We start from the raw sequence: 23101 nt of genomic DNA, 5'->3' as shown, positions 1-23101 counted from the left end.
CTCTGAATCCCTCTAGCTGTTCAGATTCTCTTCCCATTTTTCCAAGAGAGCAAGTTTCTCTCCACGGCCTCCAACGTTCTTCTGCAGCTCTGACCCCCCCAGGCAGCCCTGCCCACACCGTACCTGGTGGCAATACTGGCAAGGCTGCCACTGTATTTCCGTGCCCGGCTCAGCCTCCGCGGGGGCTTTGAGTCTTGTAGTCCAGGGCTTGGAACTGAGGCATAGCCATGCTCACACTCTGCAAGAGAACCAACAGGCAAGGCATTAATAACAAAAACCAACAACCAACCAAAAAAAAAAAACCCAAAAACAAAAAGGAGAGGAAAAAAAAAATAAAGAAGGAAAAAAACAATAAAGAAGTCAGCAGGCAGGCCTCACCACTAACCCGTTGGCCTAGCTGGGGAGGCCCTTGATCACAACAGCTCAGGGAAACAACTGAGGATATATTCACTTCACAGGGAAGTGGACTGGGGTTGGAGATAAGGGAGGAAGGGAAGTATAAAGTCTCTGCCAACCCTGGAGGAAGGTCACCACCACTCAAACATTGAAAATATTAAAAAAAACCAAACCATGACAGTCCAGAAAGTGCCTCATCTCTCTCCTCCTGCCCAACCTATCTGAACCAGGCAAACCAGATGTATTTCACGGTGCCACTGACGTCTGTGCTGAGCCAGAGCCACCCACCACCATCCCTCCTGCCCAGTGGAAAACTTTCACACCAAATACCCCCTTTTCCTCCCAGAAACCACATCCACGTCAACCTCCCCCACTCTGCAAAAACATTCCACCTCATCCACCACCTTCAGGAGGACTCATCAGCCCTATCCTTCATCCAGCCCCTCGCTGCTGGGGATTTACCACCATCCCGCCGGCAAACACCGGCTCTGATTCCTTCTCGGGGTCACTCTCGCCCCTCGGCGGGGATCTGACCCCAGACCCGTTCCCCTCACGGAGGGCACCCATCCTCCCCCCATTACCTCTCTCCCTTCGTTCCAGATACTCAGCCGCCTCCAGCAGCCGCTGGATGTTGATCATCTGGACCTGCTCCATGGCCGGGGGGCTCCGCAGCCCCGGGCCGCCCTCCGCCCCCACGCTCCCGGCTTCCCCGCTGGACACGGGGGCGGCTGCGGTGGGGAGGCGCCGGGGATCGCCGTCTCTGCCCAGTGCCCGGGCCTCGTCACACCGTCCCGGGGGCGGCTCTCCTGGGAGGGCGAGGAGCGGCAAGGGAACACGCGAGGAAATGCCGGAGGGAGGACCCGCTCCGGGATGCTCCCGCCGGGGAGCGGCGAGCGCTTATTCCTGCCCCAGCCCCGTCCCCAGCGCCCGGCCGAGCGCTGTCCCCGCAGCCAGCCCCGATGCGCCCCCGCGCCGGGCCCTGCCAGGATCCAGCCGCGGCCCCCTCGGCCCGGCAGCCCCGCGGCGGGACCGGCCCCTCCGGCCGCCGCCCCGCCCGCCGCCTCGCAGCACTTTGTTTACCTCTGCCCGGCGCTCACGGGCGGGCGGAGCGGAGCGGAGCGGGGCGGGCTGGGAAATGCAGTTCCCGGGAGCACCGAGGCACCGCCGGAGCGTGTCGGGGCAGCTCCCGGGGCAATGGCCGTGTGTGCCCACGCCTGAGGGGATGGCTCCGTACCCACCCAGACCCCGAGGGCGGGGTGGTCAGGTCACAGAATCACAGAGTGGGTCACGCTGGGAGGGACCACGGTGGGTCAACCTCCCTGCTCAAGCAGGGTCACTCCAGAGCACAGTGGACAGGATTGCATCCAGATGGCTCTGGAGTATCTCCAGCGAGAGAAGACTCCACAACCTCTCTGGGCAGCCTCTGCCAGTGCTCAGTTACTTACACAATTCTTCATGTTCAGGTGGGACTACTGTGTATCAGTTCCTGCCCCTTACCACTTGTCCCATGCTGGGCACCGCCTGAAAAGAACCTGGTCCAACCTCTGACATGTCCCTTCCAACAGACAGACATTAATAAAATCCCCTCTCAGACATCTCTTCTTGAGGCTGAGCAGGCCCAGCGCCCTCAGCCTTTCCTCCTGAGATGCTCCAGTCCCCGGACCAACTCTGTAGCCCTCCACTGCACCCGCTCGAGGAGCTCCGTGTCTCTCTCGAACGGAGAAGCCCAGGACTGGACACAGCACCCCAGGTGAGGTGAGGGCTCCATGCCCACCCACGTGGAACTGGCAGGGCTGTGGCAAGGACAAAGGAGAGAGGCTACAAAACACAATGCCACAGTCACTATTTGGAGACTTTCCATATCTCACCTGTGGACATGGAACTCCACAGGTTCCAAGTGCCTGGAATTCCCACCTGAAGTGACTGATACATTGTTTTTCATGGGAGGTTAAGGAGCAAGGCCCATTTTTCAATGTGCACAGATTATTTAAGAGCATAGACAAGAGATACCATAGACAGCAAACCCACTATACTTGAAGTAGCACATTAAAAAGGCACAACAGTGACCATCTCAACATTTTAACAAATCCTTTCAATATGATCACTCTTTTCAGAACTTTAATAATGTATTTGCATCCCTATTTTCATGTAGGTACAAACCCTTTGATCACTTCTATCACCCTGAATTTTATCAACCTCAGCATTAGCTGGAATGGAGCTTAAAAACCTGATAACATAGAATGGTATTATACTGGTCTCTAAAATATTTGACTTACTCAAAAAGGATGCACTCAGAGAACGTTCAAGATCAGAATCAGAACATTCATAGTAAATGTGTGAATCTCCAACTGATTCTGACTTAGCATCCCCCAAAGACTGTTTTGCAGTTCTGACTGGGGTTATTTTCTGAACCTTTAGGCCATGACTGGTTACATTTGCAAACATTCCTCCATCACAATGGGAGACAGAAAAGTACCTTGAAAAAAATCCCAAAAAAGCAGAGATTCTCGATCAATGGCTTATGTCTGGTAGCAAGGGCTTTAGGCAGAGCACAAAGTATCAGGAGACTCGTGATGGAGTTGCAAGAGTCGGCAGCACTCAACTAGAGAAGAGCTGAAAAAAGTGGATTCAGGGTAGCTAACTTTTCTCCACACACAATTTGCTGATTCACCATTTCTGAGGTTTCCTCAGAAAACTGCAGGCTTGCAGCTGATAGAGGTAAAAATAATACCACTATTCAGTTCTTACACAGACCTTTTCATCTCTGAATCTCTAGGGGTTGACTTGTTTTGTTTCTCTTAAGGTGGGATAGCTGAAAAATAAAGGAAGCTGGGACACCTCCAGGGACATCCCTCCCTCATTCTGGGAAAGACAGACCCAGTCCTTGCACGGACAGGAGAGTCTCCACTCATGCACCTACACCCAGCCAGACCAGCACATGCAAAGACTGGCTTTTGTCTGGGGGAGAACTCAGGGAACGAAGCATTCTCTCCCTCCACCTCATATTTCTACCCTGGAAACTGCCCATAGAGGAGACTGTTAAAAGCACATGGAAAATTCCAAATTTGGGCAGTCTCAAGGACTACTCATAAAATGTTGGATTAAGGAAACGGACACAGGTGCACAGACATCTCCACAACACAAAGGTTAACACAAGAGCATTTCTGGGCTCCAACTGAGCTTCCTTTAACCTACTTCCAAAACCAGCGAGCCATTTGCTTCTCAGGATTAGGAATACTAAAAATTAAAAAACGCAAACCCTGCAACTCCAACCCCCCAAACTCATGATGAAGCCCCAAAATAACTGTAAAACAGGCCCTTGGGAGCATCCACTGCCATAAGCTTTTCTGATGGCACACTGGGAGATATGTGGTGCCACTCTAGAGGTTAAAAGGGAAACCCATGTCTGGAAAATGAAGGAGTAGGCTAAGAGCATATCAGAGTGTCATCCTCATGAAGGTAAAGTTCAAGATACAAAACAAGAGAGGATGAAGGAGTGGGATCCTGATACACAGAGTGAATTAAATCAGCCTGGAAAGAAGTAACAGCAGGATCAGTTCTGTGTGAAATTATGTAGGATAAGCTCTTGCATTTACACTTCAGCTCAGCTTCCAAGTCTTTGTTTCTGAAGTAAACAATGTAAATTAGAAAAAAAAAAAATCTGTGTGAATCAAAGACAAATTTGGGAATAAACTGTGGGACATTTCCCCAAAGAAGGAGCCCTAGAGAACAAGCAAGTCAACTATGGAGCCACAGCAGATCTGTAAAATCTTGCAATTGCCATCCCAAGCGCTCATGTGGGCAGGTCAGCCTGCAAAATGCCAGAGTGTGACAGAAACAAAAGTGGGTGGAAAGTAAATAGCATGAAGAGACCCAACGCCATTCAACTGCTGACCAAAAATCCCCCAAAGTCAGATTTTAAATGTGGTTGAGCAATCCACAGGCAACACTAGGGAGGGGCTAAGGGAAGAGTATTTTAGGGGAGAATGAGATCATTTAATTTAGTGGCTCCGAATGATCTGTAAGTACAGTTTTCTGATTATAAGTGCTTGCTGCTGGCATCCCTTCTGGCAGCTGTGATTCACTTTCATTGTGTGTTCTGCTGCTTCGCCCTTTAGAAAGGGGCTTTTTACATTTTATTAAATGGCACTTCGGCAACCCTCCATTTCCAGCCTTAATAATGGATTTGTTAATCTCCCTGATAGCCTTTCCCTCCTCCTTAGCAATAATTTAAATATCCAAGAAGAAATCTGCAGTGCAGAAATCAATTAATATTTACATCTGAAATGCTGCTGTACTATTTTCATCAAGTATAACAGATGTGATCTGTTTTTTATCAACATCACCATCACTTACATTAAACTAGCAACTTCCATCAGGGAAATTTTTTAAGAGCTTTCCAAAAGTAATGCTTTAAGCTTCTCAACCCAAAATTACTTTAGCTATTTTCTTTCCACTCAACAGGAAGGGAAACTGAGGTGTAAGCAGCATAATTACTCACATGAAGACACACCCTAAGTCAGAGGTGGAACAGGAACACGTCTCACAAATCAAGATGCCCAGCCCTGTGCTTTGAACACAAACCTTAGAAATAACACAATGCTTTGCAACGTGGAAGTTATTTTCAATAAGGGCAATCCCTTTGGCTAAGCTGCCTTGTTTTTCATTCTGTATTTGGCTTTTGCTAAAATCCTCCTGTTCCCAACCATGTGCATTTTCTGGGAGGAACATTAAGATGGCAACAGCCATAAGCGCTTCCTTTGCCCACCTTCACAAAAAACCTCCAAACTCTTAATATTGTTTTCAAATCCTTGAAATCTAACACTTGTGCAATCAAAGCATAAACAGAGATCCCTGGTAGGAACCATTTTCTGGCACTCTCAAAAGATTCAGTGATTCCCCAAATTTCTGGGAACAGCAGAACCATACCAGTCCTCTTTCTCTAGTGAGGGGAACAAGATCTGAACAACATAATCAGCACACACTGTAACAAACAGGTGTCTGTTCTTGTAGTCACGACTGTAATAGCTCAGTATTGCAGGACTTGCAGCAGCAGACTGGAGCACGACCCAAGTCCCACCTACTCAACTCCCTTCCAAGGCTTGCAATACCTTCACTAAGGGACCTACAAGTGCCTACAGGACAAGCCCTCATTTCTCATCCAGGAGCTTCACTCTTTTGCAAGCCATCTTATAATCCATTTCAGCACTCCCACTGGTACCTGGAACCCATCCACCACTGAGGACAGACATTTCTCAGAACCAAACCTCTGGGATATCCAAGAGTTTGAACAGGAATAAAGTGCATGCTCTGATTCAAAGACTAAGCTCTGCCAAACAATAAGATAAAAGCCAAAGATCCATTGGCTCTTTGGGTCACTTGCTCCTTCTCTCAATGAGATGTGCTCTGTTTTCAGACCTGTGCTGTGCCCAAATTTATACTGAGTCAGTGACTTACTCTGTAACTTTGATTCAGTCACTTAACTGATCCAGCTGCAAAATTAAGAGGAATGTCCGCAAAAAAAAAAAAAACAAACAAAAACAGAGTCTTTCAGCTAAATAACAAGAAGGTAGGGTTCTTCAGCCAGCGGCAGAAGGTGCTTCTCCTCCAGCTCTCAGGATGCTCGGCTGACAAGGGATGCGATCGGTTCTCAGCAGTGCTTCTGGCACAGTTCCATGGTTGTACCTCTGCCCTATCATTTCTGCTGCTTTGGCTTCCTTCTGAATTCTATGCTGAGGTCCAAACAGCATGAGTCAAAGCACCCCAACCTGGAAGTGGCTAACACATGAATCACAGTGGCCAGGTCATGAACCAGGAGGAATGAAAGGGGTTTACTGTGAGTTGGATGGAAAATATATAAATAAAGGGGTCCCACACTGCTCTATATATCACATCACCATAAGACCCAAGACCATCTACACTGACCTTGAGCCATGTGGTCAGGTCTCATTGATACAATGGGAGCTCTGCATGCAGACCAAAGGCGGTACCAGCTTCTTCTGCCCTCTGCTAATTACAGGTTTCTAATATTTCTTTGGTTTGTCAGAAAAAGACCCTAAGCAGCACACAAACAGTGGGAGTTGCCCCATGATGAAGATACTGTTAATTCATCCCCAAGGCTCAGTTGTCTTCTCCCTCAGAGAAAATTATTCAGGAGCAAAGGACAAATCTACGATCATCCATTTGTTATTCCTGGTCAGAAGATCAATAAACATAGCCAGCACTTGAAGAAGATCTAGCTGTCTCCTGCAAGGGCCAAGGTCCACTGTCCCATGCATGCACACCTCTATTAGACTTGTGAACTTGTCACCCCTGTTACAGAGACTTGATTGCCTTCATGCTTTTGGAAGAGGATATGGCAACACAGGTCTGTATCTGTAGTGAGATCAGAATGTATTACACACCATGCCTATTACAGATAAGTCATCCTATCCGAAGGATTCATCATGTGTTTGTGCAACTCCTACTGACAAAAACATGAGTCCACACACACAAAGGGGATGCCTGGCACAATACTAAACCTCAGCAGAGTTTACTCCAGGTCCCTTTAAAAACATCTTCCAAATCCCCGCATTTCAGCTGCTACAGATTTTCAGCCCTGCTTATTCATGAAGTGGCATTTGCAGAGGTTACAGATGTATCAACAGAGCTGCCCTCAGCACAACTTTCATTTCTGAAAACAGCCACTGTAACTTTCTTCATGTGACGTTTCTATACCTTGGATAACAAGCTTAAATTTCTAGAAACAGGTCATTTGGAAACCTGTACATGTCACTTAGCAAGGTGTGTTGGGATTGGGTTTTGTGGTCTCACCATGAGAACTGCAGGAAGAAGGCAGGCAGCACTGTTATTCCTCCCAGAGGCTCAACTGGAAAAATAATTCTGTTATATTTCAGTAGCTAAAATACTCAGGAGTCTGATAAGAGGATTCTAACCTTCCCTGTCACCATACTGTAACAGAGGTCATTTTTGTTCTAATATTTTAAAATATAAGTGAATACTATAAGGGTGATGCTGAGAGGCCACTCCTTAACACTGCCTCCCCCTACCATAGCCCTGACAGTATATCCTACCCTGCTCCATGGCTCTCTGCCCTGTGGTTCTGTTTCCACATCACCCAGCCAACCCATGGCCCCTCAGCTATTATTCATGACCACAACGATAGGATGTGGGACCTATAAATGTAAATCATCATCATCTCCATATTTCTGCCTGAGCCTCAGGCAGGGAGGAAACTCCTGCCTTATCTCCAAGTCCTGCCCTAGACATGGAAAGCTCTGCTGTCTGCCTTGTACCACTGACCTGCAGATAAGGGTAGGTGTGTTTTGGAGGCTGAAAACTTCCTTGTAGTTGCTCCTCTGTCACCAGAAGGTGTGACATGCACATCTGGAATATCCAAGCATTTGGATCCACAAGAGAAGAGGCTGTGTCCACCTCTCAGGGGGCCCCTCTACCAAGCAGCATCTGCTCCTGCTGAGGACAGTGTTTGGAGAAGGTGAATAACATGGCACAGCCACCAAAGGCTTGGAAAATGAATGAGGACACTGAATGTGGTTTATCAGAAACCATAAAACTATGAGGAAAACCACTTGAGCTCTCAGAACCTTAATAGCCCTTCCTTAAATTCCTTCCTATGGCTACTGAAGCCCTTCAGCTTCCATACCATTGTGATGCTGATCCCAACCAGCTCTGTCCCTGTCACCCATCCTGGCCAGGAAGAGACAAACATCTAGCTGTCACCTCTATTTTTTTAAGACTGTTTCCTTGGGGCAGGGCACTGTCACTCCCCTGCATGTACAGCACCTGGCACAACAGGGCTGTGACTCAGCTACCTTCCTGATGGGAGTAACACCAAAATAGCTCATTACACCCTTTGTAACACCACAGTCAAATGACCTGGGCATTCTGCAGGAAGCAGGCAAGCACCAAGTCTGACTGCAACTGAGTCTGGCAGTCTCTATCACCAAACTTTTTTGAGCTGCCCCCCTCTATTATTGTGAATAATAATAATATTAGTGAGTTCAGAGACAATAATGAGGAGTGACCATTAGAAACATCTCTGCCAGGCTGCAGCACTGGGTGCACTGAGGAATCACCCCTGCCCTGGCAGGTGAAAGGGCACAGCATTCTCTTGGTGCAATAACCTGAGCTCTGCATGCAAATCCCTTCCCAGAAAGGAGATGTATATACATTAGGATACAACGCTCCCGCTTCTGCAGCTGTTCCTTAGTTTAGATAGGGCCAGTAGGGCTCAGAGATTGTTTTCCAATCCCAGCAGCATTTTTCTTTGTTTGGGAGCAACACGTAAAAGCTGCCTGGTTTATGACAGTCACGTTCTGAACAGCACGTTCACCAGCTGAACCTTTGGTTAAATGGGACTTTTCACCCTAAAATGTCCTGATTGCACATTAAAATACTGAAAGGTTTTGCAGAATTTCCTAATAAAAGTGATGATTTTCAACATTATTACCTCAGCAATTACTAGTGAAAGCTTCAGTGAAAACAAGTGCTCAGGAACGGAGTTGTTTAGATGCAAACACCTCTTTTAAAAATCTAACAATAAAAAATCCTGTATCCTGATGCCCTACTCATTTTCCAGTTCCAAACAAGGAACCATGTAAAATGATGCATTTTTAAATGGAGCATATAAAAGATCAGGTACTATCCATCTCAATGGCAAGGAAAATTCTATCTCCCCCCCACCCCGAAAAAACCCCATGATTTTGACAGTTCCCCTTCACAATAAGAGTGCTCGTTGAGAAAAAAACAAACCAAAACCAGCGGTCTGACACTCAGTTTCCAAACCAGGGATGCTGCTGTTTTCACACGCAAACCCAGTTCTTGCTGGTGTCTCCTGTCATTTTCCTGCTCGCAGCTGCTGCTCACGGCACAGCTTAGCTCCTCAGACGCTTGGCTTTGCAGATTCATTACGAAACAACAATTAACACGTGAGAAAAAAAATCCCACCCCAATATTGACTGAACTTTCCAAAACAGAAGAGCAACCTGGATTTGTTCTGGGCGAGCAAAGAACAAGGGCTTTTGGCTGCAGCTTTAGCGGCAGAGCAGCTCCTCCGCAGTGGGATCCCTGTCCCTGGGAGCCTGCGTGCACGCAGCTTTTCCCGCAGAACAAGGGCACCCTATATCGGCACCTGCACGGGACCTACAGCTGCCATAGGGGGTGAACGGCGAGGAGAGGGTCATGGTGCGATGGAGACGCGTGGCGAGGGACTCGCTGATGCCTTTGTAAAGTTCAACGGAAAACAAGACGCAGCACATGCTCCGCGGAGGAAAAAAGGGGGGGGGGGGAACCCCCAAACATGAAAACGAAGAGGGCAGATAAATTAAAAAAATAAATAAATAAAAAAAATAAATAAAAAAAAATAGAGGCTAAAACAAAGAGTAACAGAGAAACCAGAGCAAAACGAGGGCAAAGCGCCGGTGGCGGAGCGGAGCCCGGGGCTCCCGTCGAGGTGTCCATGTGACACCCTCGGGCTCGCAGGGCCCCGGAGCCCCCGGGCAGAGCCCCCCCCGGGCCCGCGCCCCCCCGGGCCGCTCGGCAACGCGTGACGTCACACGGGGGACCCCGGCGCCGCGCATTGGCGGAGCGGGACGCGCGGCCCCGCCCCCGGGAGGCGGCGGCCAATGAGCGCGGCTCGCTGGCTCCATGTGCGAACCATGTGTCCGCCCGCGGGGCGGGGCGCGCCGGGCGCAGCGCCGCTGGAGTGCGCTCCGCCACTGCGCGGGGTCCGCGGCCGCGCTCCGCCGCGGGCCACGGCCGCCCCTTTGTTCCCAAAGCGCTTTTTCCTCGCGGTGCCGCCGTTCTTCGCGGCTCGCGTGCCCGCGCAGAAGACCGCTCCGCGGAGGAAAGCCGCGGGCTACGCGCACCCTCCGCGCCCGCGGAGCAGGAGGCTATCTAGCGGCGCGGCTGGCCACCGCCCCGCACCGGACGCTTGCCCTGCCTTGCACGGCACTGCTCTGCTCTGCCCTCTCGTCCCCGCCGGCTACCTGGCGAGCGCTGCCACTTGCCTACGTGACTCTGCCCATGCCCCGGCGGGGGGAGCGGGGACGTGTCATCGCCTCCTCCCCCGCCGCTCCGGCTCCGCCACCGGCTCTGGCCCGCCGCCCCCCCCGGCCCCTCTCGGTGCCACTCCGAGCCCGCTCTCCCCGAGATCCAGAGATGCGCCCCCCCCTCCCCGCGCCGCCCCGCTCCACTCTCCATCCTAAACTTTCCCCCGGGCCCGGTCTCCCCAGTGGCGGCGGGGGTCGCACGCACGGCTCTGCCGCGGGGGGTGCAGGCCAGCCCCGGCGCCCTTTGTCACTGCGTCGCCGGCCCCTGCAGCCAGCCGAAAGTTTGGTTTATTTTTCTTACTCCCCTTGACCGCCCCGCGGTCACGCACACGCGCGGCCACGGCCGCCAGCCCGCACTTACTTTTATTCTCCTTCTCGATCCGCTCCAGGTAGCTGGCGGCCTCCAGGAGCACCTGCACGTTGTAGAGGAAGGTGTCCATGCCAGCCGCGGGGCTCGTGTTGCAGATGTCCCCGAGGGGGCACCGGGCCCCGCCGGCCGCCCCTGCGCTCCGCGGCTCGCTCCGCGGCTCCCTCCGCGGCCGGCCGCGTTTCCCCATGCCCCGCCGCCTCTCCGTGCTGCGCTGCGTCCGTCCGTCCGTCCGTCTGCCGGCGAGCCCGGCGGCCGCCGCGGTCCCAGCGCTGCCGCCGCCCGCCCCGCCGCTGTGTCGCCCCACGGGCCGCCGCCGTCCCGCCCCCCCCGCGCCCCGGCGGGGCGGCCCGGCCCGGCCGCGCCTGCGGAGTGCGAGCGCCGGCGGCTGCGCGGCGCCCGGCGCGGGTGGGGCGGCCGGTGGGGCAGGGCCGGGCTTGTCCCGGGGCGGGGGGGACCGGCGGGTCGCCGCTCAGCAGCCCCGGGATGTGTTACAGCTCCGCGGCGGGGAACGACCCCTTAAAAAGAGGCGCCGGCTGCTGCGCCGGCGGTGGTGGCACCGCGCTCCCGGCGATGGTGGCACTGGTTGGGGCCCAGCTGCACCCTCCCCCAGGACACAGAGGCACAGCCAAGCCTGCCCTGCCTCTTGTCACCCCGTGTCACCTCCCGCCACTGCCCGAGGGTCTGTCCCTGGTCAGGGACCCAGCGTGACAGGCGGACTGGGGAGCCCATCCTGCACCCAGCGCTGGGGGCGATGGGGCCAGCGCTGCAGGGAAGCCCTGAACTCCAAAGGGGCGCCTCGGCGTGAAGCACTAGCGGTTTGATGTCAAATTACTCCTCCTCTATTATGCAGTACCCCCCAGAAAGCTCTCTCTGGGTTCAGACTCTAAAAGCAATTAATAAATTATTTTTTTCCAAAGTAAATCGAAGGCGGAGAGCAGGCAAGGAATGCACCAGCCTCCCTCACCCTCTCCATATCCATCCCTGCAGACCTGGGGTCAGGGCCGGGCACACTATAGCTTGTTTTCCCCTTCTTTTGCAGTCAGGGAGGTGAGAAAGAGCAGCTGCGCCCGGAGGAGAGAGCGCAGGACCTGACCCAGACTGAGGAGAAGGGCAAGGATTGGCACTTCCAGAAGTCATTTGCAATCTCGGGTCCATGAATTTTGCGGGGGTAGGCAGAGTGGACTCCACTAGTGCCAGGCTGGCAGCAAATGACCTCCAGCACCCTCCTGGCTCCCCTTCTGTCCGTGACAGCAGCACCCGAAACACGGTGCTACGTTTGCAGCACAAAGCCCCGCTCCTGCCCGGCCGGTCGGGTTGGTCTGGTTCCTCTGAGGAGCCCTGTGGGAGCGGCTGGGGAGAAGCATCGCACCAGAGATGTGCCGGGGCGTGGGGACCTGCTCACACCCGGCTGCTGTGGGGCTCCGTGGGTCTCGCCGGGCTCACCGGCCTCCCAGGGACCGGAACTGGCTGCAGAGCAAAGAGAGGTCGTGGTGGCGTTTAGGAGGACTCGGTTAGTAATTGCTAATGGGTACCTGGAGCCCGCAGCATCACGGGGACCTGAATCATCTGAGAGGGGACGGTGCCCCAGACTGCAGCGCAAGCAACGAAATCCCTGCGGCACCCAATTGCTGGGGGCCAGCAGGCTATTTTTGGGAAGCATGGCTGCAGGATTTCGTCGGTCACATGCCCTTCCCACGGCACATGCCGGGGCTGGGCCACCTCCCCGTGCAGTGCGGCTCAACACAGCCTCTCCCTCGGCCAGATGGCACCTCCTCCGTGCCGGCAGCACCACATGGCTGCTGCCACATCGACAATGCCGCGACTTGTCCCATCACTGCGTTTGGCAGCCCAGAGCGGGATGGTGTAGGGGGAGGGCACACAACATCATCTAGATTTAGTCGTGGCCTGAAGAAGAGTGAAGAAGGCAGAGCCTGGTGTGCTGGGAGTGGGGCGGGACAGAACGCCGCTGCCAGGCTCAGGTGTGCTCAGCACCCGCAGGCAACTGGCCATCCCTAAGAGCAGGATTTCAGCTGGGAAAGCAAGGGCTGAGCAGAGGTGGGAGCCAGGATGAGACACAGGGTACATCCAGGCAAGTGAAGGACTCAGAATGTACTTGGCTTTTATTAACTCCACTGACTAGCTGAGATAAGACACAATTCCTGCTTTACAAGCCTGCATGGGCAAACACTCCCATTAAAACATCAGTCAGAAAGTCTCTGGCTTTCTAATTGTGCAGGGATTGAGCTGGTGGTGGGAGTGCTCCAATCAACCTCACTTGCAGCCATTGGGGACCTGGACACAAGCAGCTGTCCGGCTTGGCTGGACACTGAGGGCCCCTCTCTGCTGGCTCACCATCGGGCAGAAGGCTTTCCATGACCTCACCTTAAAGTACAAGAGGTCATTGCTGAAACACACACAAGGCACCAGAGGCAGCCAGCATCAGTTTGCTTAAAAATTGGATGATTTAAAAATCTCAGAGGATGAGGATGTGTTTGGCCATCCAGAGTCCATACTGTAGATCTTGTGCCTAATGGTAACAGCATCCTCTGTTAACCTACTGCATTTCTTGGTCCTCCTTGTGCACCTGCACAACACTTCTCTAGCAATTTTTGAAATGCTTTGTATGAATTTGTGCTGGATCAGCAGGTACCACTTTTCCCAGTGACTTCCCAGGTTTGAAGCCAGAATAATAATAATTTTGATCCCTTTCCCTTCTAGCTTAGTTCCAGTATAATTTCTCTTTAAAGGCACTTCCACAGAGAGAAGTATTCCTGAGGGAATGGTCCAAGGGCAGGTATTCAAATGGAACTGGCTCAAGAGGAATGGAGGCTTTAGGGGACGTGGGCTGTGGGGTACCAAAAAAAAAAGGGTGGGCAGTGGAAAGAACCCAGAATCAGAGACTCAACACAGGAGTGATAAGGGAAGAAGTTTGGCAGTATTGCCAGCTCTGCACATCCAGCAGCCTTGGTCCAGCGCCCTCATCCACTGCAGCCTTCTAAATACAGCCATTTAAGGTCATGCTCTCTTTATTTGCCTTCTCTTGTACTTTGTTCAACCTTTGAGCTCATCCTTAAGTCTCACTGTCAATTTTTTCTCTGCAAGGCGGTGGGGAAGCTGCTTCTCAGGCAAAAATGGAAGATCTGAGTGCAGCCCCATGGGCCCATGGCAATGGGAGTTGGGGTGAGCTGGGGTGAGCCACTGGCTCAGCCCCACCACCCACACTGTTGGCACGGCCCCTGCTTCCAGGCAGGTGGCCAAGGCAGCTCTCACATCATGGGACATCCCTGGACCTTTTATCAGCAGCCTGTGGCTGCAAGCTGCCCTCAGTTCAGTGTGGCACAGCAAGGGGAGCATGGCCGAGGCGTGCAGAGGTTGGGTGCCCACAGGGATGTTGCCAAGTTCACACCTGTAAAGACAGGGAAAAATATCCACCCTATCATTTGGGGATTGGATTGGATAAGAGGTAAGATTGCTGAAGTGCTTTATTTTGCAGTGCTGCATAACATAGCAAGGTGTGGGTTTAGGTGCAAAGCTAACAGGTTGTGTGAGGTGCCATGAGAAACCCCAGGGATAGAGAGTGAGCATCCCTTCCCCTCTGCCATGGGAATCATCTCATGTGTGTGTGGTGCCCATGTTGGGCTGAACAGAGAAAAACAGAGCTGCTGCTCTGAGCACAAATGCTAAGTCCCCTAAGGTGGGTGTATTTTGACCTTGTTCTGCTGGTATCACACGCAGCAGCTGTTTCTCCACATCGCAGGTGTTATCCATTCAGTTTGTTCCAGTGGCAGCACCAGCGTAAATCACCCCTGGACAGACCTGGCAGGGTTCAGAGAGGGTTTTAAAGGGTGGGAGCCAAGACAGCCCTGGATTTTGGTCTGCAAAAGCTCCTGGAAGCACCTGCTCTCTCCTTTCAGGCTAATCCCAATGTAATCCTTTTAAAATTTCACCTGCCTTTAAAAGTCTGCTGCAGTTCTTTTGGAAGGACTAACTCATTTTCCAAGTGATAGTTGTGCTGCCTGTCTGCCATGGGCAGGCATTTCTTGCTGCACAAGACTGATACAAAGATATTGAAAAATTGTTTGGAGGCTATCAAGCGTCTTCTTTTTTTTTTTTTAATGGACACAGTTGTTGTGGTGGGGATGGGCTAGAGCTGGTCTGGAGCAGCTGTACCCTGGAGGGAGAGAAGTTCTCTCATGAAACCTGGGTGACTCCTAAACCCTTGATTTTGCTGTTAGACCCAGGAAGTTTTTAGTGCCACTGGCATCACTCCTTATGGCCCCAGCCCAATGGTGAGCGCAGGCATTGCTCCTCTCCTTGCCCAAGCCTGATTTAGTTGGGGTGCAGAAATCTGCCTGCACACAGAGATACAGAGAGGTCAGTGAAATCTCATATCCCTTCTTTCACTAGTCAATAATTAATACATGTAACTCTCCCCAGGAGCACTGGCTCCAGGCTGTCCTGCCAGGCCCCAGCTGCCACCTGCTATAGCTGCCTGTTGTCCCTTGTCCCAAGGCGTGACATGGGACTGTGATTTACAGCAGGGCCACACATCCTTCTGTGGGGCTGCTAGATGTTTGCAGCCGAGGGCTCCGTGTCCTTAGGGATGCTTTGGAGCCTGACTCCCACTTGGCCAGACCCAGAGTGGGGGGTGGATCCAGCCCTCTTCTGAAGCCATCATTACAATGGCCTTTCACTTCCCCACTGCTCCCCAAATGGAACAAGAGATCAGGGTAACTCAGAGGTGCTCCAGGAGAAAGGCCCTTGTCAGGGTTGCAGGTGCCTGCTCCAGCAGCTGTCGTGCATAAGGTGGATCCTCAGGCTTTTGAGCTCTCCTGATCCTTTGCTGGGGCTCAGGAAGCTCCGTGGTTTCACCGGGTGTCTCTGGCTGCCCACGCTGCCACATCACCTCTGCAATCTGTCCTTGATCTCTCTTTTGGTGTGTGCTGGAAATAACTAAGCTACAAATACTGGTGCTGGTCCCTCTCACCTGCTCCTGCCTTGCCTAACCATACTGCTTCTCTCAGGTCCATTTATGATGCTGTTATTTACAGGTTCATCCTGCTAGTACCTCTAAAGCTTCTACTTAATTTCCTTTGAAATCCTTCCCTACAATCCTGTAAGAATTGGTCCTCCTTGAAATCCTATGGTGCTCCCTGATCTCAGCATTCATCAGGCAAACCAGAGCTCTGATCTGCTTTTACAATAAGCTTTTTTTTTTTCACTTCCAGCCTTCTAATTGCCCTCCCTGCTCTCCATCTTTGTAATAAATAGTAGGTTTTCTGCCTCAGAGGCTGGGAGATGGCACGTGCTCTTCTCAGCTCCTACTAGTTCTCTGCCATTCACACTTGGCCTTTCTCAGTAGTTGCCATGCAGTTCTGATATAAAAATAATAAGGAATTTTTCTTGCCCACCCTTAAGGGAAAGCACCCATATGGTCTGAAATTGCCTTGTGCCAGCAGAAAAAAGGCACGTCTCTTGGTGGGTGGATTAAATGATGAATATTCCTGGTGGGTCTGGGTGTCTCTGTGAGGCATGGATGGGACCTGCTAAGGCAGGTGGGAGGATGGATGTGGCAAAAGGTCCAAGAGTGTCTCCGCTGGTAAAAAGAGCCAAGTGGAGGATCTAGTTCTCTGTCTGTGCAACTGGAAGCTTGACATCACTCCTAGGAATACCCTGATTGATCCTTGAGTCTGGGCTGGGCTGGCAGATCAAGAGAAGGTCATTTGACATTGCTCCAGGCGGGAGGATCGTGTAATATTCTCAGTGTGCAATTTTGCATGCTTCAGCTCTGAGTTTTATGTTCGACTTCATAATGTGACATCCAACACATTTCTGGGATTTGTGCTTTCTGGGCTGGGGCTGAGGAGCCACTAGGACAAGCCCAGCAGGATTCACTGTGGGAAGAGCAGAGAAAGAGGATCCCACATGTCCCAGTGGAGGTTTGAGCCTCTTCTCACTTTGGAATGCTTTGTGTCCCTCCACTCAGCCTTTTAACTGATGTCATAGCACACAACCTCCTGGTCCCCCTGTGTTGTGATGCAGGACCCCAGATGGCCTTCCTGAGGTGGTGGCTGCTATGAAACCAGGCATCTCTGGGGTTGTGCACAAACTGCACCTGCTCAGGTGCCTCATTTTTCCCTTTCACCCCCTCAGGCCTCGTGTCTTGGCAAACTGGCTGCAGAAGATAAAGCCTAGAGGAAGAGAAAGGCAGAGGCTTTACAAGGGGAAGTGTCCTGGGAGATTTCCAGCCATCCCCACCCTGAGATGGAGCATGCAGAAATGATGCCCAGAGTTTTGGAGGGGCAGGGGCTAGGTTTTGGCCTCCTCAGACTGTCCTTCAGCAATTCCTTATTTCTGTTTTGCCAAAGGTTTTGCAGCTTGGACTCACCAGACAGTTTCTACAAAGGGGAGATCCTCATTTGCACAGTAAAATTGGTTTCCTTGGATTTCATGGCTAACCTGGGCTTTGTGGTACCTGGGTCTGCTGTTAAGGTGGGAAAATCCACCAGGGCACAGCTGACACTTGACTCCAGCAACAGCAGCAGCTAAATAATAGTGAAAAATTGCATTCTTCCCTTCAAAGAAAGTGAAGAATGCTGGTCATTCCAAATAAAAGGCTGGGTGAAGGTTTAACTTTAAGAATTTGTTAAACTTCAGAAAAAATGTCATGGGCTAAAGAGGTCATGCTCAGACCTGGAGTTACTGCTCACCTGCAGGCAGAAGAAAGGGTCAGTGCACAGGAAAAGACTGCAGGAACCTGATGGGCAAAGGCTTCTGGGGTTGGTTTGGAGGCTGGGGGCACAAGGATGCTGCTCTTGGCCCTCATGTCACTCCACAGTGGCTGTGGAGCCACAATGATGGGCACCAGCTGGGCAAGGGAGCATGTGGCTCGGAGGGGACAATGCTTCCAGGAGGAACTTGGCTTTGGGAGGAACCTTGGGAGCCTCCAGTGCCACCAGGCAGCAGCTCTGCTGGTTCAGTGCAGGAGCAATGCATTGAGAGACAACTCGTGACTCTTACAGTGTAATTGCTGTTGCCTAATGATTTCCTTCACTTCCTACAAGCATCTCCCTCCCATGCAGCTCACTGTGCCTCTGCAGGCCACTGGCAGGTAAGTTTTTACCCCAGAAGCTGATGCAGGAGGGTTTTCTGGTGCATCCCAAGAACAGAAAAAGCACACCAGTGTTTGGATGCAGTTTTTCTCATTTTTACTTGCTTGACACCCTAATATTCAAATACAAATAGACCAGCCCTGCTGCTATTCCAAGCACCTGGTGCCATAAGGGGAGGGCAAAACCAGAGGGGATAGGCTGGGTCATTTAGTCCAACTATTCTGAGCAGCCACGTCATATAATCCCCTTCACAAATTTCCCAGTCTCCCAGCAGCCCCCACCACTTAATACCCATTTGTTTGTGTGCCAACATTATCTGCGGTTTAAAAGATATTTCCTCTCCCCAGTATTTCCCTACAGCTTCCTCCTCATCTTCCTCTGCTCCCTGTCATTGTAAACAAGGAGAAGGATTGTGCATCCTCCAGGCTGATCCTGCCTGGCATCCTCTGTCCCCTCCCTGGCTGTGGCTGATCCTTGCACCAGCACCAGGGACAAGTCTCAGCATCCTGGTCCCTGGTTTGCTGCCCACAGCAATCCCACAGGGATGGCTTCCAATGGACTGAGATCCCCACATCTTATGGCAGTCATGTCACAGCAAAACCCGCTGCTGCTGGTCCTGACCCTTCTTGTACAGGTTCCAGCTCTGCTGAGTGGGGGTGACACCCCCAGCCCTTCTGCTCCCCTCCCTAGCCAGTGCATTACTCACTTTGCAATCCATGTCCTAATCCTCACCTGCTCTGATTCCATTGATGATGACTGTCACTGTGCTGTCAGATACCTGTCTGAAGAAGAGATTTGATCTGTTGCACTGCCTGGCCTAGAAAAATCTCTGGTTGTAAAGACAATAATCACTGTGACCCGTTCACTGCACTTTTAACCCCGTGCCCTTCCCTGTGACTGTTGTTTCCCCCAGGACTCAGATTATGTAGGATCCCCCAAAGAGCAAACAACTTGCAGAGTAAAACCACATAAAATGCCCCAAACCAATGTGCAGGGCAGGAAAGAGTGACTGTGGGTTCCTGATAGGGCCAACCTGGCAAATACCCTTGCTTAAATCAGCAGCTGATTGTGGGCAATGGCTGTGGCAGGAACATGATTGTTCTGTGTTACGGATGGGCTGCCCTGCCATGGGTGTTCCCCTTCCTGGGAACCCCCTGTCCACCCTTTGTTTAGGGCTCACAAATCCCTCTATAAACCTGGGACTGTTGGCTCTCAGACAGCTGGTAACAGCAACCAGCACAAATTATCTGCTCTACATTTCAGACAGCTGAACTTGGTGGCAGATGACTTGGTCCACACAGCCAGCCTAAATCCTTGGCTCTCACGAGACTCCAGTGGTGATTTTCTCATTGCCTGCTCCAGGTGCCGGAGCATTTCACCATGAACATCCCTTCAGTGATTCTTAAAGATGCTGTTTGCAAAGGTAGCCCTCTAAATCTACACAGAAATTCTCTCAGCACCTGCAGGAAGTTGATTCCAGAGATCCTGGTTCAAACCCACCCCTGTTTATTTGTATAACGCTGAGAAAACACTCCAGGCCCACAGCAAAATGGCTCCCTCCCCTAGAGTGCTCACAGCATCTGGGGAGAAAAAATGATTCATTAAGGTGTCCAGGATTAGCAACGGGTTTCGTGATGTACAAAACACTTGGGGTGATTCAGCAGTGGAGGCTGAGGGATAGAGATGTGAATGTGCTATTGATCAAGCCAGGTGAAGCAGGAAGGGGACAGAAAATCTCACCTGGGGACAGCACAGGAGGCTGCTGGTGGGGTGGCACTGACACAAGCTCGGTGTCAGGAGCTTGGGCACAGGGGTACTGAAGAAGATGTCATAGAAAACCAGGGCTGATTTGATGGGACACTGAGCTGGAGCACTAAATCCTAGAGAGATGTACAGGATGTGCCTGCAAGAACAGCTCACAGGGCTGCAAAGGCTGCAAAGCCGCTGGAGGAATGCTCTGCAAGGCAAAAGCAAAGTCCTGTGACCTCTGGTGACCTGACCCAGCACTACACAGGATGGGCACCACCAGCCGCTTGGGCTGAAGTCAAACCAGTGAGAACTCACTGGATCCAGGCATAATCCCTGCCTGCTTCCTGCCAAACCCTGCCCCGCGCAGGTTTCACCCGGCCGGGCAGCCAGACACGGCGGAGGGCAGAGCAAAGACACAAATAAAGAGGTTCATGTTTTCCACCCGTCTCTCCCAGCTGCCATGCAGATTGCAGCTGTTTCTCCCCAGTCACGCTGGCCGCAATACTCGTTGGGTTGGTATTTAATTGCCTCTCCCTAACGACGCATTAGGCAGGGTGTAATTTGCTGGCGCTGGTCAAACAATACAGATAAACCCGGTTTGCACACAAAGGCAGCGGAGCGGGGAAACTCCGCCGTCTGATTCTGCTCCCCTTTGGAGCTGGTGGCTCCAGACATGGGCGGGATATGGACAGACAGACGTCTCGGCCTTGGGGAGGAGGAAGGGGAATGTCAAACAACTGGAGACACCCGCTTGCGCTGAGGCGAGCTGGGGTGAAGTCATGAGTACCCACAACGTCACCAGGGTTGGGCTGCCCTGTGCCAGCACAGGGGCTGCCCACGTGCTGTTACAGCTCAGCACATCCCTTTTCCTGGCTTTTCTTTTTCTTCTTCCTGAATTTCATGTGTCAAGATATTTTGGGACTTTTCTCTCTGCTCTTTTTTAACCTTAGTGGTTAAGATAGGGGAGATGGCAGCTTCACTCCTGCTTGGGAATGACCCGACAGGTTTTTTTAACTTAGGAGGCAGAAGGGCTGTCATAACACCTATTCTAGTCCCCAGTGTTTCTCAGGAGGTTGTTTTCTCAGAAGTAGTCAAAAAGGAACAAAAAGGGAAAGCTGTATTCATACCCATATCTCACCCTGCAGCACCATGATGCTCAGAGCATCCCGGCTCTCCCCAGCTCTGCTTGTACCCCAAGCTCCAGTCAGTGGACAGATTTCACTCAGATGCTGTGAATATTAGGAAAGAGTTAAAAATTAGCCTGCCCTTGCAATGCAGCTGCTGAAAAAGCAAAACACACCCTTCCTTGTGTTGGCCCAGGCCACAGACATCCATTTATGACCACATCTAATACAGCCATGTATTACATGAGCAATCCCCAATATTGATACAGAGAGAAGGGCAGTTATATAGACCATGGGTGGATTTAAGTGTTCCTTAAATATTTACCTGAAAGATGCTGGTAACCAGAATCACTGTTAAATGGTTGCAAATTGCCAGCAAGAAGTGAGCTTTGAAATGCCTAGAAATTAAGTAGCACCATTAAAATTAATTGGGAAATCACCTTGTATTAAACACTTCAGTATTTTAGGAGAGTGCAGGCGTGATCCTGTCTGGGCAGCGGTGAATCCTGTGGATCACCCACTTCATGCTTGGATTTGAAGGTGCCTGACTGCTCTGCCTCACCCTGTAGAGGGAAGACTTGTTTGGGACAGCACCAGGCTCCCATGTCCCATCCCCAGACTTTTCAGCATCCTCCTCCCACTGCTAACATGCTGCACATGCAATAAAACCAGCTGCTTTGTCACCGAGTTGCACATTAACACCCACACCTACAACATGGGGTAATTTATGGGAAACTGGCAGATAACCCTGTCCCAGCACTCGGCATCCTGGCACCTGGCACCAGCCGTGCGCCCAGGCACAGGCACTGCCACCGGCCCCTGCTCCCACACGGGCTGGGAGGAAGCAAACCAACAACAAAAAAAGGAGCTGTTTGTTTGAAGGCCTCTGGAACAGGAGGAAATCAAGGCTGCGTCAAAATGGGAAAGCACAAAGACAGCAGGGAAACGGGGTTTATTTATAAACTTTGAGAGGATGGCTGTGAACAATAGGTTGGGTGGTTTTTATCCCACCAAGAGATGGAAGAGGAGTCTGTGTCTGTCAGCCCCCGGCACAGCAGGATGGGCTGGCTGGAGAGCCCTGGCCAAGTGCTCAGCCTGAGGGTCAGGGAGTCCCCAGAATGCGGCTCCACTGCCTTTGCAGAGCTGCATCCTTGGCAGGCAGGCATGGGATGTTTCCTGGCTTCCTCCAAAGCTCCACCACACCAAAGCCTCTATGTGGGCAATGGCAAAGGGCTGCACAGCACCCACAGTCCATGTTTCTCTGTGGGGTGGTTGGGAGCACCCATCGGTGGGTAGGTTTGGGGTAGGTCCTGTCTCTGTTCAGCAGTGCTCCTGAGCATGTTTGGGAGCAGGTGATGCAACAGCAAACCTCACTCCTGCTCATTGGCTCTCTGGGAGCCGCTGGTGACTTACTGCACACTCTCACTTCTAGTGACTTTTGTCTTGTCTGCCAGCACAGTAGAGGTGAGCCATGGCTAGTGGCAAATCACACCTTGGTGCTGTTTCCCAAGTGTTGGGCTGGAGGCAGGAACGGGCAGAGGTTTGGCAGTGCTGTTGGAGCAGCTCCTGTTCACTACGTTACCACCCAAGGGGCCTTTCACCTCTCTGCCTAAGTGATGTTTAAACAAGCTCAGTTACACTCCCATTCTCCTTTCCCATGTTAAATGCTCTCTGACAGCCACAGCTGCATGAACTGAGGTGGCACAGGCATCAACGAGACTGGCAAGGTAACTCAAGAGACAGGAAATGGACACTGAACCAACAGGAGAGTAAAGGGATGAAGGGAGCCATCAGTAACTTGGCACTACCACTGCTGCCCAAAGTGCAGCACAGGGCATCCAACAGCCCCTGGCTGGCAGGGAGGAGCATCCTTCCCACCACTGGAGCTGGACCATGGAAATAGCCATCCCAGCCCCTGGACACAGCGTTTTGGTTAACACGGGAGCTAAGAGGTGCCGTCATTCCTTTATGACTGGAGGAATTGCATTGTCTAAATCCCAAAATCCTAAAATCAATTCATAACTGCATCTATCAAATTAAAGGCAGCTGCCAAAAGTGGCACTTGCACACGTGCTCTCGTGTTGCTCAAAGAGCCCGTCTGGCTTCGTGCAGCAAAAGCTATTTAATTCATATGCTGGGCATGGGCTGACACTGGGGAATGCTTCCTGCTTGCCAGACATTCTCTTCTTATGGGAATATGCCCACACTGGAACTGGAAAGGCAGAAACCAAGCCAAGTGGAGGAAGACAGCCCAAAATATCTGTTTATAAGAAAACTACT

The 23101-nt window shown here is 51.8% G+C and overlaps 1 protein-coding gene across 2 annotated transcripts in view; it reads right to left on the bottom strand.

Moving 5' to 3' along the window:
• The window catches only part of MXI1 (MAX interactor 1, dimerization protein), a 55852-nt gene extending 44703 nt beyond the window's left edge, over nucleotides 1-11149 (bottom strand). Inside the window, exons 1-2 of one of the 2 annotated variants that reach the window (XM_084210775.1) lie at nucleotides 10828-11149; nucleotides 124-238 (exon numbers count right to left, since the gene is read on the bottom strand). In XM_084210775.1, the coding sequence (XP_084066901.1) occupies nucleotides 124-238; nucleotides 10828-11023 (311 nt within the window). In that variant the 5' untranslated portion in view covers nucleotides 11024-11149. Of the gene's footprint in view, nucleotides 1-123; nucleotides 239-977; nucleotides 1428-10827 lie in introns of those variants that run through there. The other variant, XM_084210776.1, reaches the window with a different exon arrangement.
• Between the last annotated feature and the right edge of the window lie 11952 nt (nucleotides 11150-23101).

Source organism: Fringilla coelebs (genome assembly GCF_963513975.1).
Source record: "Fringilla coelebs genome assembly, chromosome: 8".
Taxonomy (NCBI): Eukaryota; Metazoa; Chordata; class Aves; order Passeriformes; family Fringillidae; genus Fringilla; species Fringilla coelebs.
The sequence above is the reverse complement of the archived record's forward strand: the minus strand, read 5'-3'. Positions and strand labels throughout refer to the sequence as shown.